This window comes from Aspergillus flavus, chromosome 6 (assembly GCF_009017415.1).
Source record: "Aspergillus flavus chromosome 6, complete sequence".
NCBI lineage: Eukaryota > Fungi > Ascomycota > Eurotiomycetes > Eurotiales > Aspergillaceae > Aspergillus > Aspergillus flavus.
The window spans coordinates 3,797,722-3,823,840 of NC_092410.1; the positions used below are offsets into that span (position 1 = coordinate 3,797,722).

General features: G+C 50.0%; 13 protein-coding genes across 13 annotated transcripts; 5 read left to right on the top strand and 8 right to left on the bottom strand.

The window, feature by feature from the left end:
* Positions 1-5: 5 nt before the first annotated feature.
* On the top strand, positions 6-1,048 carry F9C07_2110131 (mitotic spindle checkpoint component mad2; the record flags this gene model as incomplete). The annotated part of the gene is made up of 8 exons (XM_041293919.1): positions 6-54; positions 111-136; positions 186-211; positions 269-307; positions 359-387; positions 437-582; positions 640-713; positions 763-1,048. 8 exons carry the CDS (start codon positions 6-8, stop codon positions 1,046-1,048), a joined length of 675 nt encoding a protein of 224 aa, XP_041148568.1.
* Positions 1,049-1,257: 209 nt separating this feature from the next.
* F9C07_11538 (DUF218 domain protein) lies at positions 1,258-2,908 on the bottom strand (the record flags this gene model as incomplete). Its single annotated transcript, XM_041293929.2, has 5 exons — positions 1,258-1,806; positions 1,891-1,942; positions 2,034-2,141; positions 2,292-2,470; positions 2,762-2,908. The coding sequence occupies 5 exons, from the start codon at positions 2,906-2,908 to the stop codon at positions 1,258-1,260; spliced, it is 1,035 nt and encodes a 344-aa protein (XP_041148567.2).
* Positions 2,909-3,506: 598 nt separating this feature from the next.
* F9C07_2110133 (uncharacterized protein) lies at positions 3,507-4,686 on the bottom strand (the record flags this gene model as incomplete). Its single annotated transcript, XM_071509059.1, has 4 exons — positions 3,507-3,590; positions 3,668-4,170; positions 4,224-4,456; positions 4,670-4,686. The coding sequence occupies 4 exons, from the start codon at positions 4,684-4,686 to the stop codon at positions 3,507-3,509; spliced, it is 837 nt and encodes a 278-aa protein (XP_071368035.1).
* Positions 4,687-4,941: 255 nt separating this feature from the next.
* On the top strand, positions 4,942-5,738 carry F9C07_2236308 (uncharacterized protein; the record flags this gene model as incomplete). The annotated part of the gene is made up of 4 exons (XM_071509985.1): positions 4,942-4,975; positions 5,053-5,137; positions 5,219-5,461; positions 5,582-5,738. The coding sequence occupies 4 exons, from the start codon at positions 4,942-4,944 to the stop codon at positions 5,736-5,738; spliced, it is 519 nt and encodes a 172-aa protein (XP_071368036.1).
* A 1,226-nt stretch (positions 5,739-6,964) lies between these two features.
* Positions 6,965-8,776, bottom strand: F9C07_11535 (putative alkaline D-peptidase; the record flags this gene model as incomplete). The annotated part of the gene is made up of 1 exon (XM_041286845.1): positions 6,965-8,776. One exon carries the CDS (start codon positions 8,774-8,776, stop codon positions 6,965-6,967), a length of 1,812 nt encoding a protein of 603 aa, XP_041148565.1.
* Positions 8,777-9,543: 767 nt separating this feature from the next.
* Positions 9,544-11,229, bottom strand: F9C07_11534 (putative mitochondrial chaperone ATPase; the record flags this gene model as incomplete). The annotated part of the gene is made up of 1 exon (XM_041286842.1): positions 9,544-11,229. The coding sequence occupies one exon, from the start codon at positions 11,227-11,229 to the stop codon at positions 9,544-9,546; it is 1,686 nt and encodes a 561-aa protein (XP_041148564.1).
* Positions 11,230-12,090: 861 nt separating this feature from the next.
* F9C07_11533 (uncharacterized protein) lies at positions 12,091-12,481 on the bottom strand (the record flags this gene model as incomplete). The annotated part of the gene is made up of 2 exons (XM_071507638.1): positions 12,091-12,271; positions 12,393-12,481. 2 exons carry the CDS (start codon positions 12,479-12,481, stop codon positions 12,091-12,093), a joined length of 270 nt encoding a protein of 89 aa, XP_071368037.1.
* Positions 12,482-12,916: 435 nt separating this feature from the next.
* On the top strand, positions 12,917-13,839 carry F9C07_11532 (putative AhpC/TSA family thioredoxin peroxidase; the record flags this gene model as incomplete). Its single annotated transcript, XM_041293917.1, has 3 exons — positions 12,917-13,100; positions 13,150-13,331; positions 13,402-13,839. The coding sequence occupies 3 exons, from the start codon at positions 12,917-12,919 to the stop codon at positions 13,837-13,839; spliced, it is 804 nt and encodes a 267-aa protein (XP_041148562.1).
* A 610-nt stretch (positions 13,840-14,449) lies between these two features.
* F9C07_11531 (putative sorbitol/xylitol dehydrogenase) lies at positions 14,450-15,669 on the top strand (the record flags this gene model as incomplete). Its single annotated transcript, XM_041293916.1, has 3 exons — positions 14,450-14,470; positions 14,520-14,648; positions 14,710-15,669. The coding sequence occupies 3 exons, from the start codon at positions 14,450-14,452 to the stop codon at positions 15,667-15,669; spliced, it is 1,110 nt and encodes a 369-aa protein (XP_041148561.1).
* An 86-nt stretch (positions 15,670-15,755) lies between these two features.
* On the bottom strand, positions 15,756-18,054 carry F9C07_11530 (putative C6 transcription factor; the record flags this gene model as incomplete). The annotated part of the gene is made up of 2 exons (XM_041293928.1): positions 15,756-15,988; positions 16,059-18,054. 2 exons carry the CDS (start codon positions 18,052-18,054, stop codon positions 15,756-15,758), a joined length of 2,229 nt encoding a protein of 742 aa, XP_041148560.1.
* A 1,083-nt stretch (positions 18,055-19,137) lies between these two features.
* F9C07_2236314 (kinase-like domain-containing protein) lies at positions 19,138-19,763 on the top strand (the record flags this gene model as incomplete). The annotated part of the gene is made up of 2 exons (XM_041286850.1): positions 19,138-19,173; positions 19,236-19,763. The coding sequence occupies 2 exons, from the start codon at positions 19,138-19,140 to the stop codon at positions 19,761-19,763; spliced, it is 564 nt and encodes a 187-aa protein (XP_041148559.1).
* A 228-nt stretch (positions 19,764-19,991) lies between these two features.
* On the bottom strand, positions 19,992-21,669 carry F9C07_11528 (putative sugar transporter; the record flags this gene model as incomplete). Its single annotated transcript, XM_041286839.1, has 2 exons — positions 19,992-21,481; positions 21,549-21,669. 2 exons carry the CDS (start codon positions 21,667-21,669, stop codon positions 19,992-19,994), a joined length of 1,611 nt encoding a protein of 536 aa, XP_041148558.1.
* An 882-nt stretch (positions 21,670-22,551) lies between these two features.
* On the bottom strand, positions 22,552-24,464 carry F9C07_11527 (glycosyl hydrolases family 32 superfamily; the record flags this gene model as incomplete). Its single annotated transcript, XM_041293909.2, has 2 exons — positions 22,552-22,669; positions 22,723-24,464. The coding sequence occupies 2 exons, from the start codon at positions 24,462-24,464 to the stop codon at positions 22,552-22,554; spliced, it is 1,860 nt and encodes a 619-aa protein (XP_041148557.2).
* Between the last annotated feature and the right edge of the window lie 1,655 nt (positions 24,465-26,119).

The following is a 26,119-nucleotide window of genomic DNA, read 5'->3' on the forward strand; positions in this document are numbered from 1 at the left end:
TCGCTATGTCAGCCACGAAGGACAAGTCTAAGGTTCATAAATTGTCCCTGAAAGGTGAGGATCAAACACGAGCAGTTTAGAAGGAAGATCAGGAGCTCATCCCTACGTAGGGTCGTCCAAGCTTGTGGCAGAATTCGTAAGGATCTCCCCTACTTTTCGTCATCCAGACATACTAATTTATCTAGTTTGAATATTCTATCAATTCCATCCTGTAAGCCTGCGTTTTCGGTGAACTACTTAGGGCCATTTCCACTAACCCGACCTCCAGTTTCCAGCGGGGCGTCTATCCTCCAGAAGACTTTACGACGTAAGTTTCTCGATAAAGTGCGATTGAGCTATTATGTCTAACTCTCCACAGTGTCAAGAAATATGGCCTCAACATGCTTAGTTAGTTAATACGCCGTTTCTAATTCCGTGCATCCGCTGACGGACCCAGTTACTTCGGATGACCAGGTCAAGGCCTACATCAAAAAGATCATGTCGCAGTTGAATAAGTGGATGATGGGGGGCAAGATCTCTAAACTTGTTGTGGTCATCACAGACAAGGAAACCGGGGAGCACGTGGAGAGGTGGCAATTCGATGTAAGAGATTCGTCCATGTGAGGCGTACGGATTTAGGAGACTAACGGGGTATTGTAGGTCCAGATATTCGGGAAACACAGCAAGAGCACAAAGTCTCGGGCTTCCGGTGATAAAGAAAACGCTGGCCCAGAGTATGCCAACCTTATCCATAACATACATACATCAGCTAATTGCTTGTAGGAACGCCGACACTCAAGCCTCGGTTGAGAAAACAGAGAAAGAGATTCAAGAAGAAATTCAAGCAATTTTCCGGCAGATTACCGCTTCAGTCACCTTTCTCCCTGTCCTCGACGGAGACTGCACATTTAACGTCCTCGTGTACGCCGACGCCGACTCAGAGGTACCAGTCGAATGGGGTGACAGCGACGCCAAGGAGATCAAGAACGCAGAGAAGGTCCAGCTCAGGAGTTTCAGCACGAACAACCATCGTGTAGAGACATTGGTCAGCTATCGCCTCGCTGACTAGATTACGCTACTATCGATTGCGGTGTTTTCGGAAGGCGTTCAGGATGGAAGACGATAGGCTCAATTCTGCATATTTCGGTGCTACTCGTGTTTGTGTTTTGTCATTGGCAGCATATCAGTAATGACTAATGAATATGCATCACTACCACGGTTTCAACTTCTATAAGTTCTGCCTTTTCTAAACCAACACGTTATAATTACCCCGTTAATCTACAATATATCACCACTACTATACCAAGGCAAATCCTCCATCCTCGAAAACCACTCATTCCCACTAATCCCCCCATCCCACCTTACCAACTTCTCGACCACCTCCTCCAACCCCACATTAACGAAAAGTCCCTCCTCCATACCTTCCACCCAGCCCCTCTTAACCCTCTTTTCCTTCAACTCACGTAAAACCCCGTACCGATCTCTCATCCACAACCCAATCCCCCTCTTCTCCTCCCCTTCAATCAACGAAGCCTCAGGCGTCACCTCCTCGGGCGGATTAATCCCAATAACAGCGGCTCGGCCCTCATCTCCGGATCCTCGTACAATTGGCACCAACCCAATAGCGGGGAAATGATACTCCATAACCCGTCTCCGCTTGAACTCGTGCGTCACGACCGTCACCCGCGACGGGTAGACGCCCGTATAGAGTTTGAACCGGAGTAAAGAGAATAGCACATTCTGGTAGGAATCAGTAGCATGTGTCTCGGGTATAATTTGGGCGGGCGGGACGGTGTAGGAGAAGTAGTTGTTTTCTTGGGCGAGGGCCTGGGATTGGGTTTAGATATTGTTTATCGCGGGGTTTTTTTTTTTTTTTTTTTTTTTTTTGGTATTTGATGGAGGTTAGCTTACCAAGTAAGATTCCCCTTCTGTTAAACTCGTACGATCTTTCTTTGTTGCGCCTCTAATATAATAAATCGTTAGTGGTGTCCTATACCTCAACCCGAATATGTATTAAATCCGGGTAACTCAAGTAGGTGGAAGAGTATATATACCCCGAAAAAATAAGCAACGCAGCCGGATCATGTGCCAAGGCTTGTAAACCAGCTTTTACATGAGCTGTAAACGTAGGTGTTTCTCCCTTTTGGAAGGGTTCTAAGAGCCTATTGTGTTTCGTTTGTTAGGTATGTCTATAGGTTGTAGGCTGTATATATACATTTGTACTCGGGAGTATAAGGGGGCATGGCAATAACGACATAATTTAGTCACCCTTGCAGTACGAGATAGAAGCCGTAGAATATTGGAAGACTTACCATTCATCCTCAGAGAGGCCGTGTGTTGGTCCACCGAGGTATATGGCGTGACAACAGACGATGATGAGATGGTTACATTGGGATGGTTTACTATGCATGATTGCTTTATCTAGCTGATAATTGAGAGAGACAAAGATTAATGCAAAGAAGGGTATTTCACAGAATTCTAATGGGGACAACTTTTGGAAAGATTTATGAGACTGTATGTAAATATGTTGTTATGGGATATGTTTTAGGTTTAATTTGGCTCGGGTTTATTTACAAGGTGTACTACCTAATATCCGAGACTTACCTGGATTAACCCTTATCCGGTTCCTGCTGCGGCCAGGAAGTGTTTTATTCAATACATACTCCGTACTACCTCTCTACCTTATCCAGCACAAGCTAGATTGTCTTCCTCGCATCTTCTCCATGATTGGGGTCTTTCATCACACTTATTGCGTTGTTGTCAACATATCCAGCAGCTTTACGAAGATTAGATTGAGGCTCCAGGGAAAGGGGGTGTACCAACATTGCCCGCTAGAGGGATGCATTGTAATGCTTGTGTGCACGAGCCTGGGCCAATGATTACACCAAAGGTGGAGAGATGAGGCTAAATCAGCCAGGGAGGCCTCCATATTTGTGGGGAAAGCGCTCAAACACCCCGTGAATGATTTCTATCAGAACAGCTAGCACTGTGCTGGCCCTCTTATGATTTATTCCGCAATGTGAGGCAGCGGTAATCAGCATGACCCCCGGCCTGGGATTCAACCGGGATGTTATAAAATGAAGGTGGTGGCGGCGGTGTTTCAGGGGAACACTGACCAGCCTCGACGGACGATGAAGTCTCTCCTTAGTCTGGCTCTCGCTGGCTCTCGCTGGCGCTCTGCCTGCCTTCCTGCTGATTACTACAAGTATATGTTACTGTATGCTATCTCTGGCTTTCGAAAATACGTAATGCTTATAGTATTGATGGGACACAGATTCTTCTACTATTACTGGATCAAAGAAAGACCTTTGTTAGACTACGGCTCGATAATAGGTATCTCTAGTTTAAGACTATCAGCTGGGAGGAGTATATGAGGCGGTGACTCTTGGAGCAGCTGATTAATTCTTATTTAGCGCTTAATAGTTGAACGTCTACTGCCACTCTTGTATATCGGTGTAAGTAGATGGACATTTTCTGGGCATCGGGTAAGCTATCATGGCCACCTTTACGTATGGCGAAGATCATTCTTAAGAAGGCTTCATCTGCACAACATCAAGTAAATATACGCAAACTAGGGATGGAGCATATTCATAATCTTGCAGCTGTGCCAGCTGAGGAAAGCAGAATACCCTTTATCTCAGATTGATAAAACATATACATCAATCCAGCGCAAGGAAACTTAACTCACTTCGAGTTCTTGAGGCGGTAGATTTGGGTTAGCCACTTCGGGTTTCCTCATTGGCATCATGCCATATTGCCCTAGAGTGGTCACAGTGTCTCTGGGCATAGACTTCAGTGAAAGCCGTCTATTTCTTTCAAACAAGGCCCAACCCAGGCTAGATGCGAATAGCACACCGAGAGACACACCGACCCCAGCACCTACAGCCACCACCTTGTGGCTATCATGATCCTCATCCTGAATTGGGGTACAACCTGTGCTGGAGGTTCCTGTAGGAGTATCAAGGGGTACATGAGTCGCGGTTGGAGAAACCGAAGGAATCGGACAGGATACATTCGCTAGGATGGCTTTGTTGGTGATCACGCTGGCATCTGGAAGGGAGAAAGGAGGAGCATTGCCAGCGCATGCAAGGTCTGTGCCGTTCGGCACAATCGAGTTTGCACAATAAAGGGCCTCTTTCCCGTCAAATCGAAGGAGTGGTAGCGAACAACCTTGATTCCGCACACTTGTCACTGGCGGGAGAGGTTAAACACAGTCTGGGCATCTATTCAACGGACGAACTTACCCGACGAGCATACGTCCCTACAGCCAGATGCAGATCCCCATCGGCTATCGGTGCAGCTTCCTCGACTGAGAACGAAGGGTTGGGAAATACTCATACAATAGCCGTTATTTAGACAGATGGGGTTTTCCGAACAACATGGAGACCCTGAGTTGCTTGAAAAGCAGGGTACATCTGACGAGGCGACTGTGACACGGTCTGGATAGTAGCAAGGTTCCTCTCCAAGGACGAGAGTTCTATGTAGAACCAGGAAGCAGAAGTACAAGAAAGACAGCCTTGACAACACTGTATTCCTAACGTGCCCCAGGGGGAGACCGTTAGACGACGAGAGGCAGAGAAAGGGGGGAAAGGGTCTCTTGGAGGGTTAAGGGGAAGATCAACGAACGTGTACCCTACGCCCAGTGTAACCATATATTATCCAGTATTGAGTAATCAAAGAAAGAACTTACCTCCACCGGTACGCCATGAATTCTCACAGCTTGTGTGCGAGATATAAGTGCCCAAAATCGCGAGACCATCATCAGGTTTGGGTCAGAAAGAGCGATCACCATCTCTCAAAATGCCAGAACAACTTTCATGGCCGTCAAGAATGGCATATTTCTACAGGACCCGAACATCAACAATACACAAAGCCCTTTTTCCATCATTCATCATATTCGTGCTTTTCTCACTCTATCATGTGGAATTCTTCCAACCTCGACCTTCGCCAGATATATCAGCTATGAATCCGACGCCAACACCAGCTGAAGCCAACGGTATATTACGTTGAAAGGCTTTATTTCAATAAAAGAAGCGACAGCAAGATCTAACCGTGACCTAACCACTGCACTAGATGGAAAAGAGTCTCCTCTGCTTCGAGGCAGCAATGACGTCGCGCTTGTGGCGCCAAAGACACGATACGAGAATGTGCGATGGATGTTCACATTTTGCAAATAGTTGTATGTGTCTTTCTCCATTCCAAGCGTTTGATCTCTACTAATATAATCACCATTTATCAGTGGCTGCACTACATACATCTACACTACGGACGAGAACCCTGAAAAGGGCTATATTCATCCTCGAACGGTGAAAGGCCATGAAGCCGCCGCGTATCTCACATACATTGTCAATCATTACGACCGTCTGTCTCCCTTTACCATCTTTCTTCGCGGCAAGGACGAGCATTGGCATAATGAAGCCGCGGGGCCTAAAAGTAGCAATGTGCTTCTGAATCTGCGCTTTGAAGCTGTGAGGGCATATGGGTACGTGAATCTACGGTGTCTGGCGGTGCCCGGATGTCCTGACTCCATCCTTCAATCATTCAATACACCGACCTAAAGTATCACTACTTGATTAATAATTTCTCTCTAATCTATTCCGAGCTTTTTGGCGAATCCGCAGTTCCTCAACAGCTTGGGCATCAATGTTGCGGCCAATTCGTCGTCACCCGGGATAGAATCCAACAGAGACCACGGTCAGAATATGAACGACTTCTACACTGGGCCGCCAATACCACGCGAACTGATGGCTACGGAATAGGTTAGGTGTTGGAAAAACTATGGCATATCATCTTTGGCATGGATGCTGTCTAGTACGATTTCCTGTGTAAACCCGAATAATTGACTTGGAAACTGATGTTGTCTAACTGCCCCTTGGTTGAGCAATGCTACTGTGATGTATACGGGTGGTGTGGCCCTAACCCATCCACCTCTAATCAGGTTCTGATACCCATAGACTGACGGTGCTTGACCTCTTCGAATACAAAGGATAATGGATGATGTGCTATAAACTGACAGCAGGTACAAGAGTGTAGGGTGCGGTGCCTGTGGGTGTGTTGGTATATCGTTTCCTTCATTGAGTTTTGCTAGCTGGATACAGAATACAATAGGACCTGAACAATCGCATCTTGGTGTAGGGGGCATCACGCAATGGTATTTCACATCCTCATAGATTTCACAAGTGCTTCCTAGCAAGCCTTAGCTTGAACTATTTGTCAGAGTCTATATTAGCTATAGGGGTTCATCGGGGCACATAGGGCAACCTTTCTAACTAGGTTTAGGACTTCAGTATAGAGTAGAGTATAGTTACAAGTATAGTAGCTCTCATTCCTATAGGATACTAGTCTCTATGTTTAGTGGTGCCGCCGCCTAACTCTAGAGGTCCCAGTGCTTAGCTTAATAAGCAACCTCCCTAGAGGTAGGACTAGGGCTTTCTATAGCCTTGGATAGGTGGGCGGTAGAGCTGCCCATTGTCGCTAGGCAAGTGCCCTGTGCCCCGATGAGAGAGGAGAGTGCCTGTGTTACAAGAAAGCAGGGAAAACTCATCCTAAATTTAGCCAAGCGAATTGCCCCAAGGTCGTATATTACTACTTGTATCTCCAAAGCAACCCGAAGATGGTTGTCACATAACCTATCCCAAGGGAGATCCCGGTCTTGGATAGGCCCCAAATAGGCCCGTATAATACACTTGTTCTAGTGAATAAGGCCATTGAGCGCCCCAAGATTATATGCCTGAAGGTCTAGCTAGTAAATGTGAATTTAAGAATAGATGATCTGGAAAAATTTGTATTAACAGTATCACTAAGTAAATAGCCATACATGTGAGCAAAGCGAGAGAAATTCTATATCCGTGAAAAGAGAAGATATATTAACAGCATAAAGTTGCCTCGTAGTTTAGAACCCGCCGCCATCCTTCTGCGCGGCGAACCCCTTTCGATATATATTAATAGCGTGTATATAATTATAGGGTGCGAAATATGCACAGCATCACTGTCTGTCCAGTGTGGCCCGAAATGCTGGGGGAGTCACTGCCGTAGCCCGTCCATCCTGGTCAACGTCAAACACAAGCAGTGACAGACTCTGACCACCGTATAGTGTACTATCGAGTAGATAGAGGTCGTTGACATCGTACAGTCGCGATACGAGTCTTTGCGGCGATCCAACTGCTGTTTCCGTCGTCGGGGTGTAAGGGCGGAACGCCACCTTTCCAGTGGTCCCAGCGGCAGAAATGGTAGGTACCAGTCTCGTGTCCTTGCCACCGAGAATTGACGCCAAATATGGCATGATATCGGTGCCGTTGCTGATCCAGGAGGTGACTACCAGACCGGGTGAGGGCCGCGTCGGCGGACTCAAGGCCAAAGTCAAGGACGAGTTTAGTCCGGCATTGGAGGAACGGTACGTTCCAACATAGTTGCGCTGGGCTTCCAGAGCGGCTTGATCCATCAAGGCTGGAAGAACGGCGTCAATGACTAAGTCCATCAGGTATGCAGCCGATGCGGACCGGGTAGTAAGGGAACTTGCGTCGAGGACGCTGAATCCCGCGTCAAAGTCCGGGAAGAATGCCAGAAGACCCCCGTAGTCGCCTGAGTCACCCATTTTAGTGTAGATATCCGTGACAATTCCTGAGGCCGGATGGACGTAGCGGTAGATCTCCCAGGGCTTCCCCACAGAGTATCGCAGATCTGCGGTATGGGTACCGGGCTTCATCCACTTGCGGGTCTGATCCGCGGGAAGGAGGGTGGAGTTCAGGATGGCCACGCCGAGCTTTGCGAGATCGTTGGTAGTCGATAACAGGCCACCGGAGGCTTTAGTAACGCCGGCATCGATCGCAAATCCTTCGATAGGTCCTGCAATGACCGAGCGCGCACGGTTCGGGTCGTTCTCAGCCGGAGGGTCACTGAGAGAGGAGGTCATTCCCAGAGGCTCGAAGACGATCTCCTGATAGACTTGATCGATGGACTTGCCGGTGAGGTTCGCGATTGCCATGCCTAGTAAAATATACCCGTTATTGGCATATTGTGGGCTTCCCCAGGGGAGGAAGACGGGAGAGTTATCAGCCTCCGCTTCCGTATAGGGGACCTCAGCGCAGACAGGTCGGTTACCTCCCCAGCAAGCTGGCCAGAGGGATGGGTCGCTTTCATTTAGAGGGGGTAGACCCAAGAAGGTGGGATCAGTTTCGGCCGGGTCAGTTATGTTCAACGCCCTGGAGACAACGTAGCTGGCTAATAGCTCCACATTTCCCCCACGGGGGATGCCTCCCATCTGTGACGCGATTGCGCTGAGGGTGATCTTATCCCACTGAGTGTCATACACAGGTTGAAAGTCACTGGACTTCTCCCGGACGAAATCCGCCATCTCCGGGAAGATGTCGGTGAGTGGCCGGTCCCAGTCTCTGCTGTCTAGTTCTAGAAGACCCGCAAAGACAGTAATAAGTTTCGAGACACTAGCCATCCGATAGATGCTATCTCCATCTACTTTGTTTATCCCCACTGAGGAATTCGCGACTTCGGCGCTAGTGTGGTGAATTTGGAGATGCTGCTGGGCTACTGGGTCATGGGTCGAGAACATGCCAACGGAGAAGGTCACATCTCTCAATTGGGATAATTCGCTGTTATCACTTGCATTGCGACGACTAAGACTCGCTTTCAGGGTTGAGTCTAGCTTCTTCCAGCTGGCGGCGACACGGCTGGAATCGCTGGTGAGGTCTCGAGGGGCTGGGTAGCTTGGACCCAGAAATTGAGCCAGTACTCCAGGAGCGCAGAGAGAAGCGAGGGGAAGAGCACAATGTAGTAGACGCATATTGATCTCCAATATGTGAGTGTTGGTCCCGATCAAGTTGAAGTTGTTCGGTCTAGATGCATATCGGATGAATAGTCTTCAGCCCTCTACTTATAGCTAGGGATGAAAGAGTCTCATATTTACATGACGTATGCAGACTGCCAGCATTGCCTCGCTATCGGAGGATTTAAAAGGTTGCATTGTCGGATTGCCCTTTCCTACAGGGCTGTGCGTCGACGATACAATTGGGAGGAAATGAGCAGGAGGTCTCCTGATTGGTGCCCGGTGGCACGCTGAAAAGGGAACGGTACAATATCACGTGTAGCGCTAGTCCCAAAGCAGATTGATGTGTCGCTTGGCGGATTGCCTTATAAACCTGAGGCACCGACACTAACCCGTCTTGGCCCAACGCAGCGCTCGTGTTTTGAACCTGATGAAGGTGGCTGTGAGGACCGACAGCTCATCTTGCGTAAGCTCGTCCGTGCGACTAAGCCTTAGTCTTGACATGTTAGAATCCAAGTTGGTCCCGGTTGTGCCGTGTCCCCAACGAGACTTCCTTCGTCCAGAACGAGTAGTAACATTCAAGGGCCTCTGAGGAACCGATGAACAAGACTAGTACTAATGTGCTGGTGGATGCACAAGGCTGAGTTGAAGCACAATGAAAAGAATTGGTATTTGTTACGGTTGTCACATGACTGTCTTCTCTGCTGTATGGGTCTACTCTTAGTATTTGCCAACTATTTTTTCTGATGCGAATTGAAGCCCTCCATATCCTCCGGCCTTCATTATTATTCTATCCCATTGGGCTGCTTGTTCTCCTCGTCTGATGATTCTTCGTCCGACTCACTCTCCGAGCTAGAGGATCCCTCCTCCTTCTCTTCGCCGGACTCATCCTTGCTCTCCTTTTCTTCCTTGTCCTTCTTGCCCTTCTTCCCCTTCCTGTCCTTCTTATCCTTCTTGTCCTCCTCCTTTGACTCTGTTTCGGCATCCTTCTTCTTCTTCTCTTCCAGTGTTTTCTCCCCCCACGATTCTACATGTGCGATGGCATCCAATGGGGAGCTTTTGTGACACAGCAGATAGCCTTGGATCTCCGCAGGCGAAAATGTGAGTTCTGGGATTTTCTCGGCAAAGGTGGCCGCCAGCTGCTCCATGTCCACTTCCGGACTTTCAGGACGGCTCAGGGCGTGGTCAGCAGCTGGGAGCAGAGGGACCTTTTCGGCTGTCGAAGTTAGCAACAGCGCATCAGTCTCACTGTCCTCCAGGTGTGAGTCAATGCTCGGAAGGACGTCTCGGAATAGGTTCTGAAACATCTGCATCATCAGATTGCGATTGGCCAGCTTGAACTCGATCTGGTAATCCACCCGACCCGGCCGAATGAGGGCTGGATCGAGATTCTCTTGGTGATTGGTGGTCATGACAAGCACGCGGCCTTCCTGCGCGGCTACGCCATCGATCGTATTAAGCAAGGCCGAGAGTGAGATCTTGTTGTTCCCCTTTCGCTTCTTTTTTGACTCATCACCGCGTCGACTAGTCACTTCGTTCGTGTCGATATCTTCTAGGAGCACCAGACATCGGCGGGGCAACTCTTGGAAGAGCTGTGCCAACGCGTCTTCGGTGAGCTGGGTGGCATTCAGGTCCAGGATATACACGTTCAATCCGAGGAACCCTGCCGCTGCGAAGGCGAGACTCGACTTGCCCGTGCCGGGTGGGCCGTAAAACAGGTAGCCGCGGCGGTATGGGATGCCTCGATCGCTGTACCATCGCATAGTGCTGGGGTGGAGATACTGCTGAACGTCTTGGATAAAGGCGGTCTTCTCTTCATGGTCCAGGATGACGGTGGATAATGGTCTGGCAGGACGCGCTGTCGAACGAGCCCAATAGAAGTCGTTGTCATAGGATCTCTTCGCGCCGCGATAAATCACGGTCTTACCCTTTTCTTTCTGTGAGTATTCCACGCGAGCTTCCAGCAGCAACTGCTTCAGAATGGATGCATTCCATCCGAGACATGAAATGCGGAGTTTGTCGGTGCGCGTATAGAGCATGGTCCCACGTTCCTCGATCTGCCGGGTGAGTGCCAGGCATCGACCACCATACCTGAAATAGTGGATGCCTTCGGAAGGCGACCACAGCAGTTGACGCGTATTCGACAACGAGGCCTTCCATTCGGTGTCGGAGGCTTCCGCGTCCAGCATGTCGTCAAACTCGCCATCGTCGGAGTCCTCGCTGAAGTAATCCAGGCCACTACTGAGGGAGGTGCTCGCGATGAGGCGATTCTTGCTTTCATTAAACCGCTGCTTTGTTAACCAAAACAGGAGATAGTTGTAGGCATCGTCGTGTGATTGTACTTCGACGGTGGAATACAAGAGATGTAGCGGTAAGCTGCCCACCTGGTCCAGAAGACTTTTCGCGAGATATGATCCGACGGCAAAATACGAGAAGTAGAAGAACTTCCCGAAGGATGAAGAAGGCTCCATGGTGGGAAAGACGAGGGAGAGGAAGAATTTCCCACGGCCACCCACGGCGTGTAGGAGCTGAGAAAGTAGGTGATACAAAAACCCGAGGAGGAGAGTGAAGACAAATGAAGTCGTATTTAAACATGTCCAGCCTCGTCTGCTGCCTCAGGCTAACCTGAGTCACTTCTGAGGCTGAGGTTTGGCTGCCTAACCTCACATGACTTTTGTGTTACCTTTTTTTAAATCAAGTCTTGATTCTTGCGTTAAGTCATTGCGGTGTTGATCTCACCAGTTCAGGTGTCCAACTGTTTCTTTACGTAGTATTCATGATAGTATCCGAGACGAGCAATTTTGAACAGGACTAAATCACACGGAGCCACGTGAACTGTCAGTCCCAAATAGTGCTTCAACGCATGGAGGTTGGCCCGATAAGCAATAACGGGACCCACGGAAGCTACAGTCTAGTCTTTATTCGGTTTATGCTTGCCAGGTGGCTGCCTACGTGTGACGTCATTTCAGCTCCAGATATCCCGTCCGGCGTCCGGGCTCATTCTGATATCTAGAGTGAGGCTCCTCGTGTGAGGGTGGCGTGGGAAGAATGGAACTCAATATTAAGCTTATCTAAGTTGAAAGTAAATCGAGGATATCCGCTTCAGAGCAACGTGGAAGTACTACTAATTTATCTGTTGCAGCCACGAAAGATAATAGCAAAGCTTCCACATGAATTGGCCAAGAAATACACGCTCATCGAACGAACATATCAAGCAACAATGTTAGATTTTCCATAATTCCTTATTAGCAGGATCCGCATTTTCCCAGCGCGGACATGTTTAGCGACGAGTCCACCTTCGACCAGAAACAACAAGCATCAAGGGTTGATCACTAGGAGATCATCCAGCTCGAATTCCACCTCCCTCCCTTGGCCTCCAGCCCCAGATATCCGGGCGCACTCTGCTCGATGATGCGGACCCACAGGTCCCGAGATCCATAGCCCGGATAGAGGAACTTGTTGGCCCGTCGGGTTGACTCCAAGAGCTCGAGGTTGGGAAGATCCATATCCAAGCTATATCTCTTGTTAGAAGAAGAAAAAAGCGAGCCAGGATTGCTGGGGAAAGAGAGACAACGTACAGTTCATTATACTGCGGTGGGCCCCCGATGCCCGACGATTTCGCTGAGATACCGACCGTACGAACAGCAACCACCCCTTGGCCTGTTCCGCGACCTCTTCCCGGTCCAAATCCGTCGGATGCAGGCGGATCTTGGGAATGCCCATTGGTCAAGACGCTTGTGATGTCAGCTGTAACATTTCGTTTTGGTATTTAGGACTGGTGAATAGATATATTCCACTTGATACCCGGGAACGAATATATACGTGAGGTTCTCTTGTATATGCCGTTGCTCTATTTGAAACAGAGACACCTCGAGCCGAAGACCAACTGCTTTGAGATATTGGTAGAGTCTGTATCTAATAACAGGTCCACGTCTACAATGATTGCCTTTTCTGGACAGGTGAATATACATCATGCCTGAGGCCAACTACCCACGTGCCAAGGTCGACCGAAAAGGGGATAGTCTGGGGATCTGCGACCTGACGCAATCACGCAATCGGCAATTAGCTCAAGACATAGTGATTGATATAATTCTTGGGACATTCTTTCCACCTTCAACCTCAATTGACCCTCTCAACTCTTAATTACCACCCTTCACAATGGCATCTATCCTTCCTCGTGCCGGCTTCCGAGCATTCACTGCCCTTCCCCGGGCTGTTGCCCTCCCCAGGGTCTCCCTCGCCTCCAAGCTTCCCCGCGCACAGCCTCTGGCGCAGCCCATCGCTCGCCGTTTCGTCTCCAACATCCCCCAAGAGCAGCCCCGACTGCGTCTCGGATCCACTGGTACGGATGGCTAGATTGCATGAAGTTTCGTAGCTGACCATTGACATAGCTCCGAACTTCAAGGCCCAAACCACCCATGGAGAGATCGATTTCCACGAGTTCATCGGCGACAGCTGGGCTATCCTCTTCTCCCACCCCGCCGACTTCACCCCCGTCTGCACAACTGAGCTTGGCGCCTTTGCCAGATTGAAGGGTGAATTTGACCAGCGCGGTGTCAAGATGATCGGACTGGTGAGCTAGTCGTGAATGCCATACAATGCTAAACGTCTTCCGACTAACCAATGCGAACCTTTGGCTACAGAGTGCCGACAAACTTGACTCCCACGGTGAGTGGGTGAAAGACATCAACGAGGTCGGCAACACCAACGTTCAATTCCCCATCATCGCCGATCCCGACCGTAAAGTCGCTTTCCTCTATGACATGATCGACCAGCGGGACCTTGACAACATCGCCGAGAAGGGCATTCCTTTCACCATCCGTGCCGTTTTCATCATCGACCCCGCCAAGAAGATCCGTCTGACTATGCTCTACCCGGCCTCGACTGGCAGAAACTCCGCCGAGGTGTTGCGTGTTATTGACGCTCTGCAGACCGCGGATAAGAAGGGCATCGCGACCCCTATCGACTGGACGGTCGGGGAGGACGTGATCGTGCCCCCCTCCGTGTCGACTGAGGATGCGAAGAAGAAGTTCGGCGAGGTCCGCGAGCTGAAGCCCTACCTGCGTTACACCAAGGCCTAGACGCAGTGTCCCTGTATTAAAAGCTGTACGATAAAACGTATAATAGAATGGAATGACTTGACATCATGATTTGGTGGTACTTTCGTTGCGCCTCTGGAATCTACGCGAAAATGAATGAAATTGACGAGTACTAAACTGTCCAACACTGATGTTGACAAACAACATCGAGGAAGATCAGCTCACTTATTCAATAAGGAGGTAGGGTTTCATATCGCGCTGTTAGCGCTGTCAAGGCGAGTAGTCGCCAATCCGAGTCTCTGGGCGAAGGCTTTGCTTTGCTTCATCGGGCCGGAAGGGTCCGTTTCTATGCGCAGTGAAACTGTGAAAGACCATTAGGCATACACTAACCGAGTAAAGGATCAGCGGGAGAAATTAAAGTCAGATAGAACAGCTCATAAGTTCTCCATTTCCCCCACGACCCCGCAGGTCCCAAGCTGGAGATGTGAGACCGGAACCGAAGTGTGGTTGTTCCGCCGGAACCGTGATGCCGATGAACATACTACTTATTTCAATAGGCCCTTCAGCGATTATAAGGATGCAGTTTAAATCTTCCTTTTTTCATTTCTCCAGATTCACCCCTGAATACCTTGTTTAGAGTTTAGGGAGCAAAATGGCTACAGATACTCATCCCGTATGTTGATCGATCCTGATCTTCTTCCATCCGCTGACCAGTCTCACAGACGATCAACAAAGCTTCCGTACTCCGCCCCGGCGGCTCATTTTACTATGAAGATAGAGAGAAACCTTCATTAGAATCTGATCGAGATGTGATAGTACGAGTTGTCGCCACCGGTCTCTGTGGCTCCGATGTAAGTAGCCTACCCACGCAGCCTGCATCTCAAATTCCCACAATAGCTAACAAAGGAACAGGTCCATTACTGGCAACACGGTCGCATCGGTCGCTATGTTGTTGAAAACCCCATAGTTCTCGGCCACGAGTCCTCCGGCATAGTTGTATCCCGCGGTGCCAAAGCATCCGGCATTGAAGTTGGCGACCGCGTCGCGATCGAGCCCGGAATCGCCTGCAACACCTGCAACCCATGTCGCAGTGGTCGGTATAACCTATGCAAGGACATGCGTTTTGCCGCGACTCCCCCATATGACGGAACGCTGTCCACATACTACCGCGTGCCCGTTGAATGCTGCTACAAGTTGCCGGAGCATATCTCGCTGCGTGATGGCGCGCTGGTCGAACCGCTCGGAGTTGCGGTGCATGGATGCCGACTGGCAGGGGATCTGCAGGATAAGTCGGTCATTGTTTTCGGCGCGGGGCCAGTCGGACTGCTTTGCTGCGCTGTTGCGAGTGCGTTCGGTGCGTCGACGGTCGTCGCCGTGGATATCGTGGCTGCTCGACTCGAGTCCGCAAGGAAGTACGGGGCTACACATACATACCAGATGAGCGCGGAGAAGTCTCCCGCGCTCAACGCCGATGCCCTAGCAGCTACAGCGGGACTCATGGATGGCGCTGATGTTGTCCTCGATGCTTCAGGTGCTGAGCCCTGTATCAACTGTGGAATTCATGCGCTGGCGCATGGTGGAACCTTCGTGCAAGTCGGACTTGGAAGACCGAATCTGTCCTTACCCGTTGGACAAATCTGCGACAAAGAGGCTGTGTTCAAGGGTAGCTTCCGATACGGGCCAGGAGATTTCAAACTGGCTGTTGGCTTGCTGAACTCGCGGCGGGTCCGGGTCGATGGGTTGGTCACTCATGAATTCTCTTTCTCGCAGGTCGAGGAAGCGTTCAAGCATGTTGCTGGCAAGGGGGGTATCAAGAGTGTGATTTACGGACCGGACGTCGATGTCGAAGCTGCAAAGCAAGCTTCAGTATAGTATCTCTCCGTTGGTTTTGCCATACAGTGGATATAGATCTATAGAACTGTACATTAAAAAAAGAAATCAGAAGTACTGCTCATGTCTTAACTGCCCATCCCGTCCCATGTCATATCCCATAACCAATACATCCCACTTTCACCATTTCCTAAATAAGGGTCTTCGACCCCCATTGGGACAGCGCCAGCACCGTCCCAACCATAGTCCATCGGGACCTGTACGGGGAATTGCGACTCGGTATTTTGATTGGGCGGCTGATGCGTCTGATGATGTTCGCTGGAGAGAATATTGACCGAGCGGTCATTCCCAGGTGGTAGAACTAACCAGGAATCGCATTAGCATTGGACTATCTAAGTTTGCGAAAAAAAAAAGAAAAAACAAATAATTACCATGGTGAACAGTAGTCAAACTCTCATTCAGCCGAACAGCCCGTCCAGGATCAGGCCGGATATGATTACCCAGTACTGGATCGGACAGACCCATCGTTCCATCTAGGGGTAGTCGCAACGTATCCTCAACTGACATACGGCCCAGGCTGGTCGGATCCTGCGTGACATGATGTCCAAGTCTCGGGGGGTATCCGGTGATAGGTCCGAATATGACCTCCGACTCGCGACGGAGGAGCATTGTAACCACGTTCTTTAGAACCGTGGTACTCTGCTTTGAAAGGGCGGATCGGGTCCCGATTAGGTCTTGTAAACGGAGGATGCGTGTGATGGTCCGTTTGACGACCTGTGCTGTGTCGGAGAGGGGTTCGGAGAGGGCCATCACGACCAGCACGATGGCGGCGTTGAAGAGGTTGATTGCTAGGAAGGCGACGAGGTGGCTGTCTGTTGCTAGCTGGGCTAGAACGGGCATTTCTGTGACGCGAGCTGTGCGCACGGCTGCGTTCATCCATAGATCTGAGCTGGCGGCTTGTGCGGTAGGGAATGGGGTTTCGAATGATAGGCCTGGGGTGGAGTGGCCGGAGGATGCAGCTGGATGGGATGCGGGTGAGCCGCCGTCGCTGCTGCCATGTGGTGGTCGTGTAGCTGAGGTGAGATGGTCGACTTGTCGTGCGAGTAGTGGTCGATGGAGGACGATGAGGACGTTGTCGTATGTGAGTTGCAATGAGAGGGACTGCAACGCGTGTGCCCTCGACCCGGGTTCTCCGTCCGGGTGGTAGTCTCGCTCGAGATCTAATGCTAAATGGGCTGGGAGAGAGACTCGCCATCTTTGCAGCTCCTGGGTGGCATGTTTGACTAGAGAAGCATATGTGTTTCCGGCCAGCTGTTGCGATGTACGAAAGGTCCGTGAACCGAATACTGCTTCTAGTGCTGGGGAGGCGATCAGGTAGAGACGGTTTAGCTCGCGCTGGTATGCGGAGTAGCAGATCATGTTATTGTCGCTGGATCCTGGTGTGGTAAAGGATGGGTTCTCTAGTATGTCGGCGGGCATGCTGAGATTGCAGTCCTTGTCGTTGATTCCCAACGGCCGACCGTAGGTGATGGAGGCAAACCGGTCCCAGGTGTAGATCGTCCACCACACTCGCTTTCTTTCTTCAATGTCTCCGAATTCGCCCTGGACGGGTTCCCGGTGCATGCCCAGTGCTTGGGACATTTTGATTGTGGCGCCTAATAAGGCGAAGGAGAGGTTTGGTCGACCATGGTAGACGTGGTGGGATCCGAGGAGGATGCAGGTCTGCACGGCAGTCACTGAAGGCTGGTCCATCAATTCTACCAGGTTTGCTTCGACGATCTTTATTAGATCGGCACTCCATTGTCGCCAATGATCCCTGGTGTCTTCGGTGTCGCGATTCCGTTGTGATCGGTACCAAGCTGCCATTCCGAGCATGACCGCCAGCAGCAAGAGAAACGGCTTCTGTGATGGATAGGCAGAGCCATCTTCAATGGAGCGCAGTCTTCTGCGGAATTTGGGTTCATACACCACCAGCGAGAACCAATGGATCGCATCGAAATACTCCTCCAACAGCTCATACATCAAATCCCCAATGGGTAGCGGCTGGCCCAAGATGGAGGATATGGGGAGCCGTTGGCCAGCTACAGCCGACTGCGCGACGGGCGCACTGGTACTTGCACGATAACCTGGAATAGCAAAGGTCGTTCGCTCGTCAATGTGTTGACTCCCTAGTTCACAGATCTTGCGCGCCAGCCCCATGGCCGACTCGGCCTCGCCGCAGTCGATGGCAGAGCGGGCGCTGTGCTCATCCGCCGGAAGGAAGTCAGCACCGGGCGCATTAGCGTCCGGCACTTCCACCTCATGGCGAGGACTGTCCTCACGATCCGGCGGCTGTTCGGCCGGGGGCATGCGTGGGGGTTTCGATTGACGCCGAGAATTCCTCAATGTACGTCGGGATGCCACTCGGCTGCACCCGCAACGTTGCATCCATATCAGCCACCTGACGCCGAGAGGAAATTCTACCCACTAACTCACTTTCGAGCAGCATCTTTCTGCTGCAACGGCAGAGCCTGGCAATCCACATTGGCTCTTACACAAAGCGTGCACGGTCGGAAAGGATCGCACTGTAATAATATCAATATCCCCATCGTCATTAATAGGACCCTTAATGCCGAGGAAAAGTAGGAAAATCGGCTTACCCGAGATTTATGTAGACGGCATCGTTCACACGCACTGCTCACCCGAGTCGGTAATGACGACCGTAAATGTCTTCTACTTCTTGTTGATCGTGGGCTGTCGGTTGAGACTGTTCTTGTCCGACGATCCATTAGATCATCAACTGGGGGGTGATCCGAGGCCATGGTGGGTTTATGCCAGAGTCGGATGATGCTTGGAGTTTGAGTGATTTTTGTCCCGATTTTTGGGTTGTTTTCCCCACACTTTCTTTCCATCCTCCACGGCCGAGACGCTGCTCCGATGGGTCGTTTTACGAGATACTCTCGTATTCCGGGTCAATGGATATCCCTTTTTTTTTTTTTTTTTTTTTTTTTTATATTTTTTAGTCTTCTTATTCTGTCTTTCCTCTAGTTAAAGCGAACTTGTGTATGTCTATCTTGCACTGACCCTTTCGCTAACTCCAGACAATTCACTTTTCATTGGTAGTTCCAATTCTGGGAGGATGGAAGTTGCCCTAATCAGTTGCCTTTGCCTTTCCCGCAGAGAAACGGTACACTCACAAACAACGAGGAGTGGTAGAGCTTCACAAATGATGGCGTAATTGGAGATATGGTATGGAGGGACTACCAGTACTGCAACGAACGCGCAGCAAATTAGGGAATCTAGAAACAGGGTTTTGTTTCTCCAAGATCCGTTCATCTTGGGTAGGACAAAACTTCAAGACCCAGTAGGAAACAGTCGCTCACGGGGCCTCAGCTCCCATAAGTAGCATCAGTTATCTTCGATGGACAATCATTATAATGGCCGAGTCGCACTCTACCCCCTGTACCAACGACTCTTCAACTACGCCGAATGGCTGTATTGCCCTGACCTTTGAAAGAGGATACTACCGTCATGACAACTTCTTCATCAAAAGAAGTTTACGACCCAGTGAGTATCAAACCGGATACAAAGGTCTCCACATCCCCAGACTAGGCAAAGAAAGACTCTAGAACGAAGCCAAGGTCTTACAGTTCATCCGTCGCGTCAGCAATATCCCCGTTCCGAAGTTATGCGCTGCATTCGAGATCGATGACTCTTACCTCTTGTTCATGGAATACATCGACGGCATATCCATGTCGCAATTAACAGACGAACAAAAGGAGGTGGTCAATGTTGAACTCCAGCAACATCTGGATGTTCTGCATGGAATCAAATCCAAAAGTATCGCTAGTCCTTCCGGGATCGTTATCCCGCCGTATCGAGTGATGCGTCAATCGAGTAAGGATGCCTGGTCTCGTCTATCATCTGAAACTTGCGATTATGTGTTTTGTCATAATGATCTTTCTCAGGAGAATGTTATTGTGGATCCCGAAACACTGAAGATAAAGGCGATTATCGACTGGGAATATGCGGAGTTTTTTGCGGCTTACTTCGATTACCCTTTTTATAAGAGGCTGGGCCCTTCTATGGCATTGGAGGGGGAGAGAGATGATGTACCGGAACTGCTTCAACTTTTGAATTCGGAGTCAACGAACTAGGCTGCGACCATCCTGGTATATACTATAGTATGCTTTACCGAGGCCTAGGGGAAGCTTTACTACGCAACGTTTTCTGTTATAACAATGCAGTTGATACATGCGAGCATCCAAAAGAGGCAACTTGAAAAATCGTGAACTCCATAAATTCGTTGACCAACTCTCTCTGGCTAGCTAAAAAAAGTACATGGGAAAACGTATAACACAAATATACACCACAGGAAAATAAATCTAAACAGTCTCATGATACTCAATCTGTCCCTCATCCTGACTTAGCATCTGCTTCGCCTTTGAAATGGACGTACTCTGATCTGTAAGAGCCTGCTCCATCTCAATATACCGTGCCGGTCGTGCAACGCTGATAGCCTCCGGGTTCCCATTGACGAAGATACTATGATTCTCACGGAAGAAAACATCGATATCTTCCAGCGCACGATTGGCAGTCTCAGGGTAGAAGAAGTAAACAACGGGAATGAAAGAAAAGTTGAACACAGTCCAGATAATATAAAACTTCCATCCCAAATTTTGAATACCGACTGGAGTAACCTCAACCACCATGAAATTCATCGCCCAGTTTGTCGCTGTACCGAGCGCGGCTCCCTTCGTCCGCATGCTAAGTGAGTTGAGTTCCACTGGGAGAAGCCATCCGATACCCTGGTAACTGCAGCCAAAGAACAGGTAGTAGCAGAAGAAGAAGGCGACTGCTGCAGCTGCTACTTGAGTCTGGTGGGGGTAGTCTGGTTTTTCGCTGAATCGGAGTAGGACTGTGATCATTAGGTAGCAGACTCCCTGTCCTAAGGCGCACCAGATCATGAGTTTGCGTCGACCCCAGCCGTCGATCTTGGGAATGGCTAGCGTGCTGGCAATTAGGTATGAGACGGAATTGCAGGCTGCAAGCAGTCGCGATAGTGTTTCGGATAGTTTGACGGATTCCATCAAGACAGTGGGCAGGTAGTATGAGGTGACGTTGATACCAGCCAGCTGTTGCATGGCCTGTGCCCCGGCTCCCAGTATTAGACGACGAATCACGCAGGTACCACCCTGGTCCCCGGTCTGGCCGCGTAGGAGCTGTCCCCAGGAGATGGCGTGTTCGCGTTCATATTGTACCGCGGTGATGATCTCGGTATAAGCTGCGATGACATGGGGATCGTGGACATCTTTGTTCTCCAGATCGCCGATGATCTGTTGTGCATTCTCCGTTTTATCGTGTCCAATCAACCAACGAGGCGACTCTGGAAGCCATGGGACGGTGGCATAGAGGACGAAAATGAAGACAAATTGGAAAGCAAGTGGGAACCGCCATGAAGCCGGTCCAGGCACAAAGGAGAATCCGAACGTCATCCAGTTCGAAAGCGAATAGCCAGCCACGTTGAGAATCATTTCGATGATTACGAGCTTGCCTCTCCATTTAATCTGTGAAGTTTCGCCCTGCCATACGGGAGCCGTGGCCGTGTTAATGCCGTTTCCTATGCCGGCGACTACTCGACCGACGATCATTTGAGGCACACCATAGGCTGCAGTCTGTAGAACAGCCCCGATGGCCATGATCGTCGTTCCAAGTAAGATCGTCTTTTTGCGACCCCATTTTTCTCCGACATACATGGCTGCTATGGCTCCGAGTAGACAGCCGACATCGTAGATGGCCGTAATTGTTCCTATAAGACTCGCGTTGTTGTGAAGATGCAGTACATCAAGAAAGTCTTTTGTCACGATGACGCCTCCTGAAACGAGAACGAATGGCCGTTAGTGAATCACTGGACACATTAGGGAGAGGACAGAGAGGCATACCAAAAACACCCTGATCATAACCGAACAGCATCATATCCGTTGCACAAGCAACGGTTACCCAGAAGGTCAGCCATCCTCCTTTCAAGCCAAAGTACGGCTGACTGAATCTACCCTTAGCCATTTCGGTGCACTAATAGTATGACACAAGTGAACAATATGAGCACACTTAGGGATACCTACCATACACGTGGGGATCCGTGTGTGGTTTTATACTAATCTACAATACCCCAGGATATACATCCCCACTCTCCAACCAACTGTAACCCAAGACTACATAGTCACTGTAGCCCCACAATTGCGAACCATTGAGTGGATTATCACTAGACACTAGTCTAGAATGATAGTCATAATCCGGAGTCGAAACCTGGAGTAGTCTGCCCATGGGGTTGAGTGTGTTCGGTTCCGCCGGAACCTGACCTTTCGATGATCGGTTCCGGTCAACATACAGTTCCGCCGGCGTTCAGGCAACAGGACAGGGACAAAATAAACGCAATGATCGGCCCGTCCGGTTATGGGGTAATCGTTATATCTATGAGCGATTTTTATCGTAGTTCATGTGCGCGTCATAGTCACCGTCGTGGAAGATGACGCTTGTGGAGGGACGGCTCGGCTTAACCATATTGATTAGGTGAACGAGGTGATCATGAGTTTATTTCCAGGGAGTTTCCCTTCAGGTATCAAACCTGGTCATGGATACGAAGTTTTCTTTAATAGACTTTGGAAGTGACGTTTGGGCACACTTTCACATCGATAACCTGGTCTCCGGCGGCCGGCGAGGTGGTTTGCCGGGCTCGCCTGTTCTCGGCTTCCCGAGTCGATCGCCAGCCCAGAGGTCCAGCGGTGGTATGCCGTTTTGAAGAATTCACGAAATGTACAACCAGGTGAATTACTCTGAACTAACTAGGTTTTATAATTATTAACTCGACCACAGATTTTACTTTCCATGACATCGAGCTCATATATACAAAGCAACCCTTTCCCGACCCTATCACAATATCTTACATTAGACACGCTCCGGCCAGGCTTCAAACAGGCCCTCGGAGACAGTAACATTGCTGAATGTCACTTCACCCGCACCGTTGTGGTAGAACTTGATGTCAGTCGAGTTCTTGTACCAGGAACTGCGAAAGATTGTTAGCCAATGCCTTGTTGTCGACCATCACAGAATACATACCGAGCCCAAGTACTCAGGGCAAAGCGTCCATTGGCATAGATCTCGAGGACAGAGTTATCCACAACGACCGTGAGGTCCAGAGTCTCAATTTCCTGGGCATCGCCCTGCAAATCGAACAACCGGAGACGTCCAGACTCATTGGTGCTGACGATTCCATTGGTGGTCTTCGCGGCAGCACTGGTGTTGCTGCGGTCGACGATGATTGACTCATTGGAGAACTGGTAGTAGATAGTGGTGCTTTCGAGGTCAGACGACAGCACTTGGAATCCGGCCTGGAGATCAGAATTACGGGCAGAGCGAGGGAAAGACAGCTGGGCGGTCAGGACGTGGAACTTGGTGGTCGGGGAGACCTGGAAAGGCACGAGGCCAGCCTCCTTCGATGTGCGCTCGGGCTCGGTGATCTTCGGTCCAGACATGAGAGCTTCACGCGTCTCCCGAGCAATATCAATTCCCAGGGTCTTCAGCTCAATGCCAGACTGGCCACGCTCTACGCGCCAAGATGATCCCTCTTCCCGGGCAAGCTCATTATCAACCACGTTGGAGATGGTCTTGATGTGCAGCTCGCGAGGAAGCAGAAGGGTGCCAACCCAGTTTTGTTGCGAAGTGGGGTAACCCTTGGCCTGCTCGAACAAGTCTCCGGTCAACCAGACAAACGAGATGAAACGGTCGGGGGCGCCACTCTTTGTGGACACCTGAGAAGTTGCGGGCAGAATATGACCAGCGGCAGCATAGCCAGAAGCACCCCAGTCGAAGACACCGGCCATAGTTGGGGTGAAAGTGACATTTCCGTTGTTAGAGACGTTGCCAGCAGCCCACAGCATATCGTGAATGGATGACACCTGGGACACAATAGGAGTTCCGGATCCCTCAGTACCCAAGGTCATGAACATCTCACCATCGACGCTGTACCCTTCCTCGTTCAGACCGAAGACGTTACCGGTCTCGAAGTTGAAGCCCCATCCTCCGGCCCAGTCGCCGTTACCCCAGGTCGTGTTGACCTTCTCCTGCCACCACAAGCCAAGATACTCCCAGCTCTCGAGGCTCATTTCCTTCTGGTCCTGACGATAGAGGAACTGACCAGGGCCATCTTCGTGGACACCACCAGAGATGGCTGTGTACCAGGTCCCCGGGGCGCTGTCCGCGGCAGCGTCCAGCTCCGGGCTTTGGAAAGCGTAGGGGTCACGGAAAGCGGTCACATCGCTGTCGGACGGAGGGAGGGGAATGACCGGTGGACGATCGAGCTTGGTAAAATTGCGACCGCCGTTGGATGTGACGGCCAAGGATTGCGTTTCGGCTCCTGGGTTGTAGGGGATTGACCAATGGATAGGGAGTGATGTGACGGAGGTGTAGAGTAGGGTGGGCTTGCCGTCAATTCCCTTAGGGATTACAGAGCCATCAAAGACCGCTACAGGATCATTCTTGCCACCAGGCGTGATGAATTGACTTCCGTTGGGATTCAGATCACGGAATCTGACCATATCATCGGTCGTAGCGCCTGCGATACCACTGCCATTGTACAGGAAGCCAACGTGGAACAGACCGGTGTCAGGATCAGTGTAATGACCACACGGGTCGCCAATTCGGCCGTTTGGTGGGAGGATATGAGCTCTAGGTCTCCACGTGTCATACAGAGAGCCATTGGCCAAAGTCGAAAGGTTTGGGGGAGCTGCGTTGTAATCGATGGCGGAGGCAGCGTAGGCCGCCTGGCTGGTGACCAAGGCACTCGCGGTTGAGAGCTTCATGGTGACGTGCTAGAGGAGCGAACGAACGGATAGCAAAGCTCCAAAAGCGCTGTCGGGGAGAAGATTTAGCGTTTAAGTAGTATTTTCAATTCATACTACATCTCGTTTGCTCTCGGTTATTGGCCGAGGTAATAAATGAGGTATGGGCCGCATGCGGGTTGGGGCCCCTGGAGAAGGTACATAATGTCGGCGAAACACCCCATTCCACTATATCCACGGGGTAGACTATGCACTGTGTTCTATTTACTCTGTACACCGTTCATCAATGGAAAGAGCACGTTGGACGCACTGCGCGCAATTCTCCGAGGATCCTCCATTTCCCCGAGAGCTGGAGATCCAAGCAAACAACTTTTCCCGTCGTAGTAACTGAGGAGGGGCAAAAACTGCATCATGGGTCCGCCAAGTGGTTTTCTTCCTTCCTGTTCCTGAAGAATGGTGGATCAAAGATCTTGGTAGGCTCCTCAACAAATCTTGGAGCGAACTAGTAACACATCTAGCTGTTTCTCCAAGAGGAAAGCTTCTCGTCCGCCGGAACGAGAACCATGCGATTGTCTCATCGTTGCGGGGGATTGATGGTCAGATTCCGCGGGGTTGTCTGATCAGGAACGATTGGATCAACTGCTGTGGCGTCTAGTGTATGTATCAAACCATACCTGCATGTCATCCATAGGGATACATGCAACTAAATGTCATTCGGATGATCGTGTTCGGGGCATCTGCCGAAAACCCCGGCACGTGAGACCTGTTTGCGCTGTTTGATCTGCCTTCCCTTTTAGGAAACTTCGGGCATCAACGCCGTCTTTCCACTCTTGGAAATCCTGATCGATATCCACTTCGTCTGAAGACGGAAAAATCCGAAAGTATATCCATCCAGTGTACGGTTATCCTAATTTCTGATACTGTAATACTTTAGATGCTATTGTCATATCCTTTATCGTATAACCGTTGACCCTTAGCAAATAGATGATAGATCTTACCCTATTTAAAAGCATACATGTTGGTGATCTTCCCTTTCCTAGGCTCATCAGGATCGTTTGAAGATCGTCATTGTTGATACATAACGAGACGCATTCGGAGAAACTAGCCTTATGCTTGGGTCTCCACAATTTGCCCGACTTGTGGGGATTATCATTTTGAGCTGACCTTCGTTTATTGCCAAAGGGAGGGCCAAGGGGAAACCACGCAAACTATCAAATCCCATGACTGCCTCATAGAGAAGAAACCTTAATACCTCCATTTCTGGAAGGACAGCCAAGATGTACGGAGTATAATCGTGAGACACAAGGGAGCTTCTGAAGGTATTTCCATACCTCGGGGATGAAGTATACAATTAACATCGGTTAGTTTTTACAGGCTACAAGAAGACAGCAGCCCTTTTTTCTCTTTATTACTGCTACCACCCATTCTTTATTCACTACGATGTTTAATGGTGCTGCGTAAATAGCCGGCCAACTTTCTGTCACATTGATTATATTATATAAAGCAGCTATTGTTCCCCCCGTCTCCGGGCGAGGGACATGGCGGAAGAGTTACGCAATAAGATCAATAATGAACATATATGGTACTTTGGCACGCAGGAGAGGATCCGTAATAGCATCTCTAAAGTTCTCCTAAGGTATGTCGACCGATGCTAGCTCAAATGTTTACTCTCTGGA